The sequence below is a fragment of the Oncorhynchus mykiss genome, chromosome 1, assembly GCF_057628025.1.
Source record: "Oncorhynchus mykiss isolate SJ-2025 chromosome 1, ASM5762802v1, whole genome shotgun sequence".
Lineage (NCBI taxonomy): Eukaryota > Metazoa > Chordata > Actinopteri > Salmoniformes > Salmonidae > Oncorhynchus > Oncorhynchus mykiss.
In genome coordinates, this window is record NC_143022.1 from 66,614,668 (window position 1) to 66,632,510 (window position 17,843).

Sequence of the window (17,843 nt, forward strand, 5' to 3'; positions counted from 1 at the left end):
AAATGTTGTTTTGATTTTGTTATACTCTTGTGAATTCTATGGTTTTTACTAGATTACTTGTAGTTTTTCATGTTGTTTGTCTGTAATTTTTGTCATGACTTGGTGCTGCCTATCTTGGCCAGGACACTCTTGAAAAATAGATTTTAAATCTCAATGAGCCCTTCCTGGTTAAATAAAGGTTAAATTTAAAAATAAAAATACAAAATTGGCGCTTACACTGGCACGGTGACTGAGTTCCTCAAGAAGTGTATAGGGGATGTTGTTCCAACGGCGACTATTAAAACCTACCCAAATCATAAACCGAGGATAGATGGCAGCATTCTCGCAAAACTGAAAGCTGAAACACCGCATTTAACCATGGAAAGGTGACTGGGAATATGGTCAAATAGTGTAGGTATTCCTTCCATAAGGCAATCAAATAGGCAAAACGTAAGTTCAGAGACAGTGGCTCAACGGCTCTGACACGAGACGTATGTGGCAAGGTCTACAGAAAATCACGGATTACAAAGGGAAAACCAGCCATGGACTCCCAAGGACTCTGGGTTCTCGTTCTCCATGGCCGACGTGAATAAGACATTTAAGCGTGTTAAAACAGTCTCATTTCACTTTAATAATGCGGTTAGGACCTGTTATAACACATTAATGAAATGCTTATAAGTGTGTAAGAAATGAATTAGTCAAAGTAAATTGTTACTGAAACCTGTGTTAAATCCAACTTTTCCTGAGCTCACTGAATGAACTCCATACATCTCTAAAGTTGCGAAGCCATCTGTGATCTCGTAATCTCGAGGGACAACTACTATGTAGTATAGAGACTAAGGCGTGAGCTTCGTAAAAATGTGGATTTCAACTTTTATTTGACAGTGGGTCACACATGTTACAATACGTGTAGACTGGTAAGCCATTGAGGGGGGGGGGGGGGAGACTTAAGTTCCAATGTTAATTAAGAAAATTCAAATGAATGGCATGGACACGATTATTGGCACCTAGGAGCTACTACTTGGTTAGACAGCCTTTGGCGAAGATAACTCCAAAAATAAGCTTTTTGTAGCCGTCAGCTTCTTGGCACCCAGGAGCTTGCTGCACCTGTCACTGGCAATTTATCCCACACTTCAGCTGCACACTACTCCAATTCTTCAAAGTTTGAGGGGTGCCTTCCAACAACTGCTGTCTTCAGATATCACCATAGGTTTCTGATGGGATTCAGATCTGGACTCATTGCTGGCCACTCTAGAACAGTCTTCAAACATTCCTGGGATCTTTTTGATGTGTGTTTGGGTTGTTGTCCTGCTGGAAGACCTTCAAGAGAGACAAAGTTTTTGGAGACTGTGTTGAACATTGCTGTAACGCTCATCGTTGGGAGAGAGAGGAGGAGGACCAAGGTGCAGCGTGGTAAGTGTTCATCCTTTTAATAAACTGAACTGAACACTAAATACAAAGTAACAAAAGAGAACAAACGAAACAGCCCCGTCAGGTGCAACACACACTAAACAGAAAATAATCACCCACAAAACACAATATTTGTTATCTTTTTTATTTCACCTTTATTTAACCAGGTAGGCTAGTTGAGAACAAGTTCTCATTTACAATTGTGACCTGGCCAAGATAAAGCACAGCAGTGTGAACAGACAACAACACAGAGTTACACATGGAGTAAACAATAAACAAGTCAATAACACAGTAGAAAAAAAAAGTTGGCGAGGGAAATAAAAGTCTCCAACTTCAACGATTTTTGCAATTCGTTCCAGTCACAGGCAACAGAGAACTGGAAGGAAAGGCGGCCAAATGAGGTGTTGGCTTTAGGGATGATCAGTGAGATACACCTGCTGGAGCGCGTGCTACAGGTGGGTGTTGCCATCGTGACCAGTGAACTGAGATAAGGCGGAGCTTTGCCTAGCATGGACTTGTAGATGACCTGGAGCCAGTGGGTCTGGCAACGAATATGTAGCGAGGTCCAGCCGACTAAAGCATACAGGTCACAGTGGTGGGTGGTATAAGGTGCTTTAGCGCTAACAGAAAACAGGCTCCCCAAATATGCTTCTCAATCAGGGACAACGATTGACAGCTGCCTCTGATTGAGAACCATACCAGGCCAAACACAGAAATAGCAAATCATAGAAAAACTAACATAGACAACCCACTCAACTCACTCCCTGACCATACTAAAACAAAGACATAACAAAAGAACTAAGGTCAAAACGTGACAATTGCACTCCAAAACATCTTGATAATCGGCTGAGTTCATTCAATCTTGCACATGTTCAAGCAATAAGGCACCTCAGGGTTTTGTGGTATATGACCAATATACCAAGGCTAAGTGCTGTGTCCAGGCACTCTGCTTCACATCGTGCATAAGAACAACCCTTAGGCGTGGTATATTGGCCAAAACACCGCACCCCTAGGGCCCTATTGCTTAAATAAACAATGGCTAAGGGTTGTTCTAAAGCACAACCAGAAGCGGACTGCCTGTATCCAGCCCTTAGCCATTGTATATTGGCCATACTGTATACCACAAACCCTGAAGTGCATGATTGCTATTAGAAACTGTCTGTATGCACACACACACACACACACACACACACACACACACACACACACACACACACACACACACACACACACACACACACACACACACACACACACACAGACAGCTTCTTCTTGGTTGGGTCCTCTTATAGTCCACTTGGGCCGCCTGGTCTTCAGCACTGATTGATTCTTATTTGCTACCTCCTGAATTCAATCTGAGTGCAGCTGCTGTAATCAGGGCCTGCTCTTCTGGCTTGGACCTGACCAGCCTTTATGGCACAGTCAGTTTATCTGGCTGCAGCCCTGCAACAGGTCTGTCTCTCTGCTTACAGCCTGGGTCATGTTCATTCAACCTGGTCTCATAGATTAGATGTAACATAGTAAACGTAAATACAGGACACACTCAAATTAGTATGATGTATTATGTTTGGTGTGGTTACATAAGACAGATGGCTAAGGCAAAACACTGAAGTAGGGTGGTTGGTTGGGCGTTTAACACAAACGTCTAGCAACCCAAAGGTTACGAGTTTTAATTTCATTATGGACCATTTTAGAAAATTAAACTACTTACTACTTTTTTGAAGCTTTGTAACTACTTAGCATTTTAGTTAACCCTTCCCCTAACCCTAACCTTAAAACCATTTTAGCTAACTCTTCCTCTAACCCTAACCTTAACCTTTTAACCTAACTCCTAAACATAACCCTAAACTAGCTAAAGTATGCCAGCTAGCTAACGTTAGGCACCTAGCTAGAAGTAATGACATATTATACATTTTGCAGATTCGTAACATATTGTACGTTTTGCAAATTTGTAACATATAATACGAATTGTAATTTGTGACATATTATGCGAAATGGGTGATGGACATCCACAAATTAATACATACCATACAAAACGTAACATATCATACTCAATGAAGTATCTCGGATTTACATACGGAATAATATGAAGTGCTCTGAGACCCGCTTGATGTGCCTGCACTGTGCCTATAAATGCGCATTTTTGATTTCCGTTTTTAAATGATTTCTACTGCGTGCCCTAATGAATACAACCCAGATTAAAACTCTCTCATTCATTCTCCTTGACCAGGAGAAACTGTCCGCTCTGGATAAGAAAGACCAAGAGGCAGTTTACCTTAAAACCTTTAAACATGTATAATATTCTGGCCGTCAAGAGCAGTTCAAGGACATTCTTTTGACATTTTCTATGGTTTATCACTGGGTGTTGACGTTAAGAACAGGTCTGAAAGCTGTGGCTTTGAGAGGGCAGAGTGTCAGGTATTAGTGGAGATGGTATGACACTAGGTTGATTTACATAATGAAGCTCACATTTGCTGTAGATTCAGTTTCAAATGTGGCAATATACTTCACTTAAGTCCTTTAAGCATTTAAAATGTGAATAAAGTTACTGTAAGCAAACTCAGTGAAAGCACATAAAAACTCGAGCCAGCGTAAGGATTTTCCATGACTATATATAGTCTGCCAATTTCCATTGTGAGGAGATTGTCATGCTTTTTACACAGAGATCTCTTCAAAGCCAACCCTTCACAATGCCTCTCAATCTCCCTCTCCTTGAACATGGAGCCTTTTCTCTCCATCCACCAAAGAAATCCCACCCCCAGTGACAGGGGAACAATGCAAATATGGACTCTCATTTCAGGCTACAATTGCCGTGTGATTGGGTCATTTTCCATGGAGGTCAGAGACACAATTAAGGCTGGTGTAATAGGAGTGATAGGGGAGAGTCGGGGAGAGAGAGCTACAGGGAAATTGATGGTGTGCAATGAGAGAGTGACAGGAGCAGGGTGTTGAACTGTTGGCCTGTGGTGGTAGATTACTGAGACTACTGAGTCTCCGTGTGGGCAAAGTGCTGAAAGCAGGTGGTGGTGATGATGCTGGTAGCACTGAGATATCAGGAAGTGGTATGTGTGTGTGTATGACTGTACGTTTTTTCTGGGTTGAGATTTGACTTTTACTGAAAGATCAGAAACCACAGGTATACAGTGTCCATGTTAAATATGTTCTAACAATAATAATAAATAATACATGGATAATGTTATACATTGAACTTTATTAAACCATTAACTTATTAAGTTGATATTTAACTTCCAGATCTGTACAGAGGGTTCCTGGTAAGGCCACGCTAAGCAATGTCATGTGTGATCATATTCTATCGAGGGACCTTACACTGAGTGTGCAAAGCATTAGGGACACCTTCCTAATATTGAGTTGCACCCCCTTTTCACCTCAGAACAGCCTCAATTCGATGGGGCATGGACTCTACAAGGTGTCGAAAGCGTTCCATGGGGATGCTGGCCCATGTTGACTCCAATGCTTTCCAGAGTTGTGTCAACTTGGCTGGATGTCCTTTGGGTGGTGGACCATTCTTGATACACAAGGGAAACTGTTGACTGTGAAAAACCCAGCAGCGTTGCAGTTCTTGACACACTCAAACCGGTAAGCCTAGCACCATCTACCATACCCCTTTCAAAAGGCACTTAAATATTTTGTCTTGCCCCTTCACCTTCTGAATGGCACACATTCACAATCCATGTCTCTATTGTCTCAAGGCTTAACAATCCTATAACCTGTTTCCTGCCCTTCGTCTACACTGATTGAAGTGGATTTAACAGGTGACATTAATAAGGGATCATAGCTTTCACCTGGATTCACTTGGTCAGTCTATGTCAGGGAAAGAGCAGGTGTTCCTAGTGTTTTGTACACTCAGTGTATGTTCGTCAAAATGAATTATTCTGAAGGTCAATGCCTTTGAGGGAAGCAATGAAACTGAGTTCGAGCTATGGACGGAGAGGTCAAGAAACCTTGTGAGAGAAAGAGAGAACAGAGACTTAAGACAGAGTGAGACAGAGGGAGAGACAGATAGGGGGAAAACATTGATTAAAACAGTCCCCAAACGAGGGTGAATAATACCACGTGAATAACACCAAAGTTTCTCTCACATCCCCTCTCTGCCACTCCTCTCAACATCGTCCCTTATTTCCCCACCTCCCCCCTCCCTTCCCATCCTCCCTTCCTCCCACACAAGGCCCATTACCAGTCTTTCCTGGGAGAGAAAACGAGGGGTATTTATAGATCTGTCAATGTTTTTCTGTCAAAAATGGAATTCAATGCCAAGCTATTATCCTTGAATCCACAACCTACAATCTATTCTTATGGAATCATAAAGAGAAGAAATTAGTTCCGAACTCAGAAGATTTCAGAAGAGAATAGGAGGGGGAGGATGAAAGAGACAGGGGAAGGAAGGGGGTAACGATAGGAGTGTGGTGTCGTCGCTCGGGCTAACTCTAGAGACGGATCTTGCTCCATTATTGATGAAAGTGAATGGCAGAGGTTTTCACTCTGGCTCTGATGTTGGGTCTATCTGAATGTCATATAACATGAATTGACATGGCCCTTGCGGTGACACAGGCACCATCCATCCATAGCTCCGATTTCCTGCTATTGTGTGCTATTCCTGCAAGCATGACATTACCATTTACTGTGACTACAGTAAAAAAAACTAGAGGCAACAATGACCGTATGTGTGTGTATGAGAGAGTTCAAGGTAGCATGCCCACTAGCTTAATATTTTGTTACTGCAACATTAACTGTTCCAATACAATAGCCATACACATTGAAATCAGTTACATATCTTAACTCATTTTAAGATGAAAATACAGTTAAAAAAAAAAAGCCTTCCAAATAGCTCATATTTTCCAGATAATTTTTTCATTAATCAGAATCCTCCTAGTGCTGATACAGCAGCATTGGATCACAATGCAGGAAGAAGTAGATTGGTCATGCAAAACCATCCCCTTTTGAAGAAACCAATTAATTATTTACAGGCTTCAGTAGAGCAGAGAAACTTAATTTATTGTTATCATTAAAGGAGCGTTCTGGTTGGGTCCGTACAAGAGAGAACCGGGCAAAAGGCTCATTAGTTAGCCGAGAACTTCATAACACTGCAGCAGTTTAGTGTACTTCCTAGAACTTCATGGATATTTCCTAACTTCAGCATTCTATTGTTATTGCATCAGAATACATTGGAAAATAAAGCCTAATCAACAATACCAATTGACAATATGGATTTACTGTATGAGGGAACTCTGAAACTCTCCAACTTGACAGTGTCATGTAAGTCAGGTATAATCAAGGAACGGCTGTGGAGTTCTTTGGAAATAATCCACGATGCAAGGGGTGTTATACAGACTTGAGGTGCAGTTTTCATCTCTTACTGACATCTGTTGTCTACAGCCCAAATCATACAGGTAGAATTTTTTTTATACACGTGTCAACCAGCGTGCTAACACGGGAAATAGAATGCATGGGAGTGAAAAAGGGGAAACGGAAGGGCCGCGAGCATCAACGGCGTCTTGAGCGTATAGCACGTTAAATTAGGCAGCAAGTGTCACGCCCTGATCTGTTTCACCTGTCCTTGTGCTTGTCTCCACCCTGCTCCAGGTGTTGCCCATCTTCCCCATTATCCCCTGGGTACTTATACCTGTGTTCTCTGTTTGTCTGTTGCCAGTTCGTCTTGTTGGTCAAGTCATTCAGCATTTTGTCTCAGCTCCTGCTTTTCCCCAGTCTCTCTTTTTCTCGCTCTCCTGGTTATGACCTTTCTATTTCCTGTGCATTCTATTTCCCCTGACTTTATGACCTGTCCTGACTCTGAGCCGGCCTGCCTGACCACTCTGCCTGCCCCTGACCCTGAGCCTGCCTGCCATCCTGTGCCTTTGCCCCTACTCTGGATTACCAACCTCTGCCTGACCTGACCCTGAGCCTGCTTGCCTTCCTGTGCCTTTGTCACTACTCTGGATTATCGACTCCCGCCTGCCTTGACCTGTCATTTGCCTGTCTCTGTTGCTGTAATAAACATTGTTACTTCAACACAGTCTGCATTTGGGTCTTACCTGAAATATGATAGCAAGTTTATTTTGCTCATGTTTATGCATAGACATTTTGGTACAGTGCACTGAGAAATTGTTAGAAAAATACTTTTGTGCATTGTTACCTCTGGAATTTTGTGTCTATTTAGTGATGATAAGCCAATATTATGTATAGGGTAGTGCTTTAATAAAACATGTCTATCAATAATAGAATGCAACAACATTCAACTGGGTTGTGTTTCAGAATTATATATATTTATATACATTATTATTATTTTTTTCATTTATTAAACCTTTATTTAACTTGGCAAGTCAGTTAAGAATAAATTCTTATTTCCAGTGATGGCCTACGCCGGCCAAACCCAGATGACGCTGGGCCAATTGTGCTCCGCCCTATGGGACTCCCAATCGCTGCCGGATGTGATACAGCCTGGATTCAAAACAGGGTGTCTGTAGTGATGCGTCTAGCACTGAGATGCGGTGCCTTAGACCGCTACGCCACTCTGGAGCCCTGGTTCGAATCCATACATGTCACGTTGTTAATGGAATTTCTTGACAGTGTCGCCGTTTTTGTTTACAGACAATTGATTAATAAAGTTCAAACATAGTGCATGGTTATTGAGTGCCTTGGTTAAAAAATGAATCAATCTGGTCTAGAGATTGAGTGGGTCATTTGTAGAAAGGAAATTAGAGGATTTTTTTATGATTTTCCCTACCTTGCTAAAGTTGAATGGTAAAAAAATATATTAGTCTGTATAGGTTATGGTTGATCTGACAAATAGGCTACCTGTTTGAAAACAATACTCTTGTACACGCAAATTCACACCGTTGACGAACGTCCCTCCGTGTGATTTGGGCTTGCGTTAGTCATATGACAGTCATGTGTTATCTAGGCCTTATGACTTAGGGTGGAAGGAACGTGTTACAGAGGAAAGAAATAGAGCATTCTGCTTAATAGGCAATGAGATGTAAATGCCTTTATCTTCCTATGTTCATTATATTTGGACAACCATGAACAAATAACGGTCATTTACTGGATGTTTATGTGGCTACATAAATACAGATGAAACCAAAACGTATGAAACCATGGTGGCCAAATAAACTCATTCTGTGTGTATGATTAAAAGGTTGATTATCTGGCACTGTTTTCCCTTACTGCCCAGTGCATTGGGCTGATTAGCAGGCTGAGAGAGTTAGGTAATGAAAACCACATTCAGCTCAATAGCCTTTTTATGGTTCAGAGTGGTTTATGATGCTAACACTAATTGCTGGGTTGATTAGTTAGGTGTCTGAGTTGTCTCCTCTCTCTGTGGTTCTATTCTGTTGCTCTAGGGTGCCTGAAGAAGGCTGGGGGTGTGCGCTCGTGTGTGTGTGTGTGTGTTCTGATCGTGGGTGGATCATTTCAGTAGGACAGCAGAGGCCCAAATCGACTCCCTCTTTTCCGCCACTGTCAGCCCTTTCCTGTAAGCTGCAATAAAGATAGATTCATTTAGAGACAATCCAAATATTTTCGATTCATCAATCTCTAGGCAATAACAACCTGGTTCAAGGTGGTGACAGTAAGGAGGAAACTATCCAAACAAAGGGAGGGAGGAAGGATGTGGCCCACGCTGGTATGCCTTATGTAATAGCCTTGATGTGGTTTGATACAGTATCTATAGATTTCTAATGGAAAGACCCACATGAATAGTATGACGGGGACTGTAGAAATATGATACGGTAAGCTATAGGTGAATGTGTGTCTTCCTTACTGAAACAATATGTTCTTCAGTCCAGGGGAAACCTTTTTAGAGGTGTCAAATGTAAATGGTTTATTTTTGAAAAGGTGACTATTTCGAAATACTTATTTTCCTTTCAATACATGAAATGCATTGCTTGCTGTCCAACAGAGGAAAACAAACACAACAGTCCTGAATTGCCATGTCCTTCAGACATACTTATCTCTGCCAATGTATTATATGTACTCTAGATGATGAATATCAACACTGAGATTACTTTAAAAAATAAAGTAGCCTACTCTCCGACATGCCACCTGTTGTGTGTGTTTGTCGTATTTGTGTAGCCTTTGTAAATTTACATGTTCCTATTAGTTGTTTTTTTTGTGTGTGAATTTGCATATTATTCAACCGTTTGCATATCCCTGTGTCTAAGGACCCACAAAACAGCAGGTCTGTTGTAGTATGTGTGTGCGGTGTGCGTGTGTGTGTGTTTGGTTTTACTATTCTTGTGGGTACCAGAAGTCTCGTCGGTCCCCACAAGTAAAAAAAAAAGAAAGGAAAAAAAAGAAGATGCTAATTTTAGGCTTAGGGGTTAGGTTAAGGTTTAAGAGGGTTTATGTTTGTGCTGGTATCAAACCTTGGTTGTATGTGCCTATTGCAACTTCCTGCTCTGTCCGCATATTGAAAGTCAGGGGGTGAGGGTGGGGGAACATGGGGTGGTTATTTACCTGAGGGATCAATGGAGGTTGATGGCTCAGATGGGTCACTTGCGACAGTTCAATGACAGGAAGACAACAATAAGAGGAAGACGAGGGTTGATTAAGTGCTGAGGGTAATCTAGTAGAAAAAAAATATTATAATAATAAATCATGCAACTGGTCAATTAATTTATGTCAAATCACACCAAGTGATAAAGGGATTGAGGGATTCGATGCTACACAAATAAGTGCTATGTTAAATCGGTGAATATAAGAAAATTAAATAAATGTAAAGGACAAAACCAAAGACAAAACAAGACAGGGCAAATAAACACTTTTTTTTCTGAACTTCTCCTGGTGTTGGTGGCCCCTCTGGCTCTCCTAATTGGGCCCCCACCGACTCCTACAGGTCAAGGCTGTATATTATTCTTTAGCATTGAAGCAAAGTCCAGACAAGATTAAGTTTGGCTATCCACCTGGATGCAGCTGCTCTTCTCTGGGTTATGGTACCGGAAGCTTTCATCTCCAGACCAGTGATGCTGAGGGAGGTTGTGGGGTGGGTTTGAAAGTGTTTGACCAGGTGTGTTTGTAGTGTGTTCTTTTCAATTGTGTAGAGGTGTGTGTGTGTGTGTGTGTGTGTGTGTGTGTGTGTGTGTGTGTGTGTGTGTGTGTGTGTGTGTGTGTGTGTGTGTGTGTGTGTGTGTGTGTGTGTGTGTGTGTGTGTGTGTGTGTGTGTGTGTGTGTGTGTGTGTGTGTGTGTGTGTGTGTGTGTGTGTGGGCATGGCTATTTGAGTGGCAGCCAAGTATTTCCATCAGGCCTATCGTCTTGAGTGGCAGCCAACCATTTTCATCAGGCCCATCCATCAGGCTGTGTGTCATGGCAGGAAGGCAGTGACATAGAGCAGAGTTGGGGCAGGTGTTTAGAGGGCCTGATGTCTGTGTTCACATCCATGAGATCTGTAATTACGCAGTGGACAGAGAAAATACACAGCTGATTAGCTGCTCATATATTAAGGCAAGGACACTGAAATGCTGAAATGCTGGAACGCAAACTCCAGCTCCTCTGCCCTCTGGCCTGAGTTGGTACTGCTACACTTACTCTGTTGGAAGTGGAGTGCTTACTATAGTTGTGTTGTGGCAGAATAAAGTAGTACTTATTGTAGTACATGGAAGGTAGGATCATTTGTGCATGACATATGCTCCTTATTGGAGTAAAAGGGTTTAAGTCAAGTCTCAGAAAAGCAACAATTTGTTCTTGGTCAAAGCTTTAAGGTGGCCAGTAAGTAAAGCAATGTTATCCCCAGAGGGGATTGGACAGAGCTCACATTTCACAGGCCAGGCTTCGACTTGATCGAGGACCATGGCTAAATTGGTCAGTAGTTGGAGCTGATCCTTGTCTGTACTGTTTCCTTTGTTAAGCTGGACCTTAGAGTTTACCATAGCTCTCCATAGAGCCTTTTGAACAGCCAGCATGCATCTTGTTACGGATGCCTGAACCATGAGCTAAATCACCTTTAGAACTGACTGTCCCAAAGCTCTTATATGTAACAACCAGTTTCCCAGTCACTGTGTGTATTTTGACTTATTTGCTTCCTGAAATCTGTCTGCTCTGGAACTATGGAGTTGGGAAGAATAAAGCCAGTAGCACTCTCTGTGCACTGTCAATCTCTGTGGAAAGGCTTTAATGCTGTAACTCGATCTTCCACTGACCCTACGCACGCTTGTTAGACTACATACAGTTGAAGTCGGAAGTTTACATAGACTTCATTAAAACTCGTTTTTCAACCACTCCACATATTTCTTAGTAACCAACTATAGTTTTGGCAAGTCAATTAGGACATCTACTTTGTGCACGACACAAGTCATTTTTCCAACAATTGTTTATAGACAGATCATTTCACTTATAATTCACTGTATCACAAATCCAGTGGGTCAGAAGTTTACATACACTAAGTTGACTGTGCCTTTAAACAGCTTGGAAAATTCCAGAAAAGGATGTCATGGCTTTAGAAGCTTCTGATAGGCTAATTGACATAATTTGACTCAATTGGAGGTGTACCTGTGGATGTATTTGAAGGCCTACCTTCAAACTCAGTGCCTCTTTGCTTGACATCATGGGAAAATCAAAAGATATCAGCCAAGACCTCAGAAAAAAAATGTTTAGACCTCCAGAAGTCTGGTACATCCTTGGGAGCAATTTCCAAATGCCTGAAGGTACCACGTTCATCTGTACAAACAATAGTACGCAAGTATAAACACCATGGGACCACGCAGCCGTCATACCGTTCAGGAAGGAGATGCATTCTGTCTCCTAGGGATGAACGTACTTTGGTGCGAAAAGTGCAAATCAATCCCAGAACAACAGCAAAGGACCTTGTGAAGATGCTGGAGGAAACAGGTACAAAAGTATCTTTATCCACAGTCAAACGAGTCCTATAATCGACATAACCTGAAAGGCCGGAAGAAAGGAAGAAGCCACTGCTCCGAAACCGCCATAAAAAGCCAGACTACAGTTTGCAACTGCACATGGGGTCAAAGATGGTACTTTTTGGAGAAATGTCCTCTGGTCTGATGAAACAAAATTAGAACTGTTTGGCCATAATAACCATTGTTATGTTTGGAGGAAAAGGGGGGCTTGCAAGCCAAAGAACACCATCCCAACCGTGAAGCACGGGGGTGGCAGCATCATGTTGTGGGGGTGCTTTGCTGCAGGAGGGTCTAGTGCACTTCACAAAATAGATGGCATCATGAGAAGGAAAATGATGTGGATATATTGAAGCAATATCTCAAGACATCAGTCAGGAAGTTAAATCTTGGTCGCAAATTGGTCTTCCAAATGACCCCAAGCATACTTCCAAAGTTGTGGTAAAATGGCAACAAAGTCAAGGTATTGGAGTGGCCATCACAAAGCCCTGACCTCAAGCCCATAGAACATTTATGGGCAGAACTGAAAAAGCGTGTGTGAGCAAGGAGTCCTACATACCTGACTTAGTTACAACAGCTCAGTTAGAAGGAATGAGCCAAAATTCCCCAAACTTATTGTGGGAAGCTTGTGGAAGGCTACCCAAAACCTTTGACCCAAGTTAAACAATTCAAAGGGCAATGCTACCAAATTGTAACGTTCTGAGTGTAGTGGGTGAGAAGTCAGGCGCAGGAAGCAGAGAGTTCAGGGGAGTGCTATTTTAATGCACAACAACGGGGAACATAAGCCAACCCCACGAAAACACAGGGCGTAATACAACACAAACGCCCCAAACAGGGGGACTTAAACTGTCCAGAAAAAACCCATGAAAATGGGAAAGCAAGTAACTCACAGACGTGCACACAAGTTTACACAACACAGAAGGTCACAATAATTAATCCCGCACAAGGAACCAGGCGGGCCGGCTGTCTAATAAAGCCTCACTAATTATACCCAACTCAAAACAGGTGCACTCAATAAACACATAAGGAGGGGGAGGAAATAATCAGTGGCAGCTAGTAGGCCGGCGACGACGACCGCCGAGCGCCACCCGAACGGGAAGGGGAGCCACCTTCGGTCGGAGTCGTGACACAAATACTATTTGAGTGCATGTAAACTTCTGACCCACTGGGAATGTGATGAAAAAAATGAAAGCTGAAACAAATCATTCTGTCTACTATTTTTCTGACATTTCACATTCTTAAAATAAAGTGGTGATCCTAACTGACCTAAGACAGGACATTTTTACTAGGATCTAATGTCAGGAATTGTGAAAAACTGAGATTAAATGTATCTGGCTAAGGTGTATGTAAACTTCCGACAAAACATTTACACACTCAATCACACACACTATATGTGACCCGCTTCAGGAAACTAGGCCTATGTCACAAGTCACGACTTCACAGGAGAGCCATTTGAACATTATTTGTATTTTTTTTATCATAACACGTTTTTTTTGGCTTGAAATGCCTTCTGGAACATGTGAACTTTCCTGTGACTTAATAACAAACTTGTATGCCATCTGTAAATATGAATAAAATTGTTAGCTTTGTTGGTTAAGCCACAGAAAAAGTCAGCAACCTTCCCACTAGCCATGATTGGATGAGGTAATGAGTGGGCTGGACATGCTGAGAGTTCAGTGTTTGTCTGCCATATAGAAGGCTTCTGTCTATTTGAGCTGTTCAGTCTGTATTGGTAATCTGTTAGCTAGATAGCTACATTGAACCTGGTTGGTTAGTTCCCAACAGATTCATGCAGGGTAGTAATGAGATGATTTGACACTATGTTCATTGTTGTTTAACTAGCTAACGTTAGCTGGCTGGCTCGTTAGCTAACATTACGTGAAGTGTGTGATCTTACACGTTGTTTACCTTGCTAGCTAGCTTCATGTCTTAAGCTAAAGTGCACAACACCCTTTGAATATGGCCGGTGTCAGTAAACATCGGCAAAAAAACAAACGTAATGAAATTGTTGACAGCAGTGCTGGTTAGGCTGTTTTCATGAGGTAAACAAATCATTGGCCAGAGCGTCTAGTGTGCTCTGAACGCTCCGAGAGCAAAACTAAATGGGTGGGGCTGAAGCTTAAGAGGGTGTGAATGATGCTGAATGGGTGTAGACAAAGAAGAACTCTTCACTAGATACCAAAACATTCAAAGCCATTTTCTCAAAAGTGAGTTTACAAGTTTATCAACTTTCAAAGCAGAATTACTTTCCCATTGTTCCTCAAAATGCAGTGTATGAAATGCAATTTTGTAGCATCGTCTCTACTTTTATCCAATGTAAAAAACACAATTTCAAATGATAAGACCAAATCCAGTTTGTGAGTCCCATATTGACATTCCCACACAAAGCCCACACACATACACCACCACACACGCAGACCAATATAACACAAACACACATACATACACATTACACACGCACGCACACTCACACACAGTTTTACACTCATCATTTGCTGCTGCTTCTCTGTTCTTCATTTTACTCGAATTATCTATCCTGATGCTTAGTCACTTTAACCTGCCTTCGTGTACATATCCACCTCAAATACCTCGTTCCTCTACATGTTGATCTGGTACTGGTACTCCCTGTAGCTCCATTCTTGTGTATTTTATTGTATTCTTCTTGTGTTACTATTTTTTTGTTTTGCATTGTTGGGACTCGTAAGCAAGCATTTCACGGTAAAGTCTTTGTTTTCTATATGTTTTGTATGTGTGTGTGTGTGCCTTGCGGGCACGGCTGCATTTGCTGAGAGTCAGGTGATAATCAAATTGACAGGATCAAGATTCAAGCCTTGACTGTTTGTAAGATAGATCTTGTCAACAGAGATAGAAGTCAAATGAAGACTGAAAAAGTGTTTAAACAGACTGGACCGTGGCTGGCCTGACTGCTTTTACCCAGCATGCACTTAGGGCCTCTAACATCCCCCTTGTCATTTGCATTGTAAATAACGAGTTGGCATGGCGGGATACATGCCTAGAAGTGCTTTTCACTCTCTCCTACCAGTTATGCTTGGTTATCATCTGCCGTTAGCTGGCAGGAAAGGCCACATTTTTTCTCTCTTCTCATTTCTGTGTGTCAGGTCTAGTTTAGCACTTCAAGGCAGAATGTGTCAGGGTTAAAGCTTTTCACCGGGCCTCTCACACTCACAAGGTGAGTCAGGCTCACCACTGAAACATAGCGTTACTTAGAGCAAGGTCAGAGTTTTTTATGACTGTGAGGAGGACGCAGGTAGCTGGATATAAATCTGGGTGTTCACGCTATGGTCAGAGTTGGCACATTTACTGTTCAGTAGCAAATGTTGGCCATAAGAATGATGGCCTCCATTCTACTTTATATGAGTTAATGAACATCTTGTTAGATTTTCATCAAATCATAGCAACTGTGTATTTTTGGTTCAAGGGGTACTGTTGTGAGTCAGAAGAGAAAAGTCTAGTAACTGACTATGTTGACTCATTGATATAGTGATCTCATCTTGAGTTACTGATCTAATCATACTTGTGCTTCTATGGTTTGACCCTTGAGATGTTTTCAGTGCGTGCGTGGCCTCTTGCCGTCAAGCCATGTTAACTCTCACAGTCTATGTATGTGTTTGTAATGTTGCAGACAACAAACAGTACATGAGACACCTGACACCTGCTCGTTGAACATCTCATTCCAAAATCATGGACATTAATACTACTATAACAGTCTCCACTTTTCTGGGAAGGCTTTCCACTAAATGTTGGAAGATTGGAAGCAAGGCCCTGCAGCATTCAACCACAAGAACATTAGTGAGGTCTGGCACTAGTGTTGGGCGATCAGGCCTGGCTCGCAGTCAGCGTTCCAAATAATCCCAAAGGTGTTCAATGGGGTTGAGGTCAGGGCTCTGTGCAGGCCAGTCAAGTTATTCCACACCGATCTCGACAAACCATTTCTGTATGGACCTCGCTTTGTACACAGGGGCATTGTCATGATGAAACAGGAAAGGGACTTCCCCAAACTGTTGCCACAAAATTGGAAGCACAGAATAATCTAGAATGTCATTGTATGCTGTTGCGTTAAGATTTCCCTTCACTGGAACTCCCTTCACTGGACAAACAGGTATTGTGCTGACGTTGCTTTCAGATGCAGTTTGGAACTCGGTAGTGAGTGTTGCACTTGGCGGTCCCGTTCTGTGAGCTTGTGTGGCCTACCACTTTGCGGATGAGCCGTTGTTGCTCCTATACGTTTCTACTTCACATTAACAGCACTGACAGTTGACCAGGGCAGCTCTAGCAGGGCAGAAATTTGATGAACTGACTTGTTGGAAAGGTGGCATCCTATGACATTGCCACATTGAAAGTCACTGAGCCATTTTACTGCCAATGTTTGTCTATGGAGATTGCATGGCTGTGTGCTCGGGTGTGAAACCGGTGTGAAACAGGTGTTGCTGAAATAGCCAAATCCACTAATTTGAAGGGGTGTCCACATTCTTTTGGACATGTAGTGTATATTTTATGTCTACAATGTTTCTGAATCCAACCATCAATTTTGTCTTTGTTCTTTCTCCAGAAACTATTCCTACCGGCAACTTCAGAGGAGGATATCTTTGCCCATCTGGGTTTGGAGTATGTGGAGCCCTGGCAGAGAAACGCATAAGCATGTTTCCCTCACAGACACCCATACAATGCCACCTTGGCTACATACAGTACATCACTCCCATCTGTCTACCCGCTCGGCTACACACTACTGCAATCTCATTTCAAAGAGCCTAATCTGGGTTGATTTCTATACTTGTGTTCTGTTGTTGGACTAGATGCTGATGTATGATTCATCATTTTAGTCTTTTCATCATGCCTGGCTGCTTTCTGTTAGCCTCTTAGCGAGTAAACATTCTGCTCTGTCATTCACAACACACTTTTCTCTGAGCATTCTTGTCTATGTGACTGATACAAAGCTAAATCAACAAATGAATTGCCTGTGGTGGCTGCAAGGTAAAAAGGGAGAGAGGAGAGGGGTATAAGCGTGGGCGAGAGAGAGAAAGCCTCATCGAGAAAAATGGTTGTAATCAACCTCCTCCTGGCAGGAGAGCGCTCAGCACGAACCGGAGCCAAGCCTCCTGGGAATGGAGAGGTGGGTAATGAGCTGCAGATAGGGGAGCATTCAGCATCCCCGTTTAGCCTCCGTTTGAGCCTCCACATCCACTGGAGATCATTTAGCAACCGCTCGCAACAGCTACAGCCTTCTCCACTCAGTCCACTGTCACAATCAATCCCTTTCCCGGGCACAGGACTGAATTGTGCTGATTAAGGCCAATCAACTGAGCTGGACAAGCTGCAGTGACCAGGGTTCATATGACAAGTCAGTTCACATTGTAAATGCAATGTTGGTTATTAAGATAGATGTTGACATTTGCAAACATTTATCCCAATATACAGTAACTTAGTGAGTGTAGCCGTTTTAATGCACTTTTGTTAGGAAGCATGGTATTATTCTTCCCCATGGTAAGTGCAGATATACTGTACGTCACTGGGGCTATCGCATCCTAGTGAAGAACCCTATTTAAAGATCTTTAAGTAGAGCATCCCAG

At 42.4% G+C, this 17,843-nt stretch overlaps 1 protein-coding gene across 1 annotated transcript in view; it reads left to right on the forward strand.

Annotated features, from left to right (window-relative positions):
* The window catches only part of dntt (deoxynucleotidyltransferase, terminal), a 145,999-nt gene extending 128,972 nt beyond the window's left edge, over positions 1-17,027 (forward strand). Inside the window, exon 11 of the mRNA XM_021607961.3 lies at positions 16,826-17,027. Within this exon, the coding sequence (XP_021463636.2) occupies positions 16,826-16,912 (87 nt within the window). The 3' untranslated portion in view covers positions 16,913-17,027. The remainder of the gene's footprint in view (positions 1-16,825) is intronic.
* The last annotated feature ends 816 nt before the right edge of the window (positions 17,028-17,843 follow it).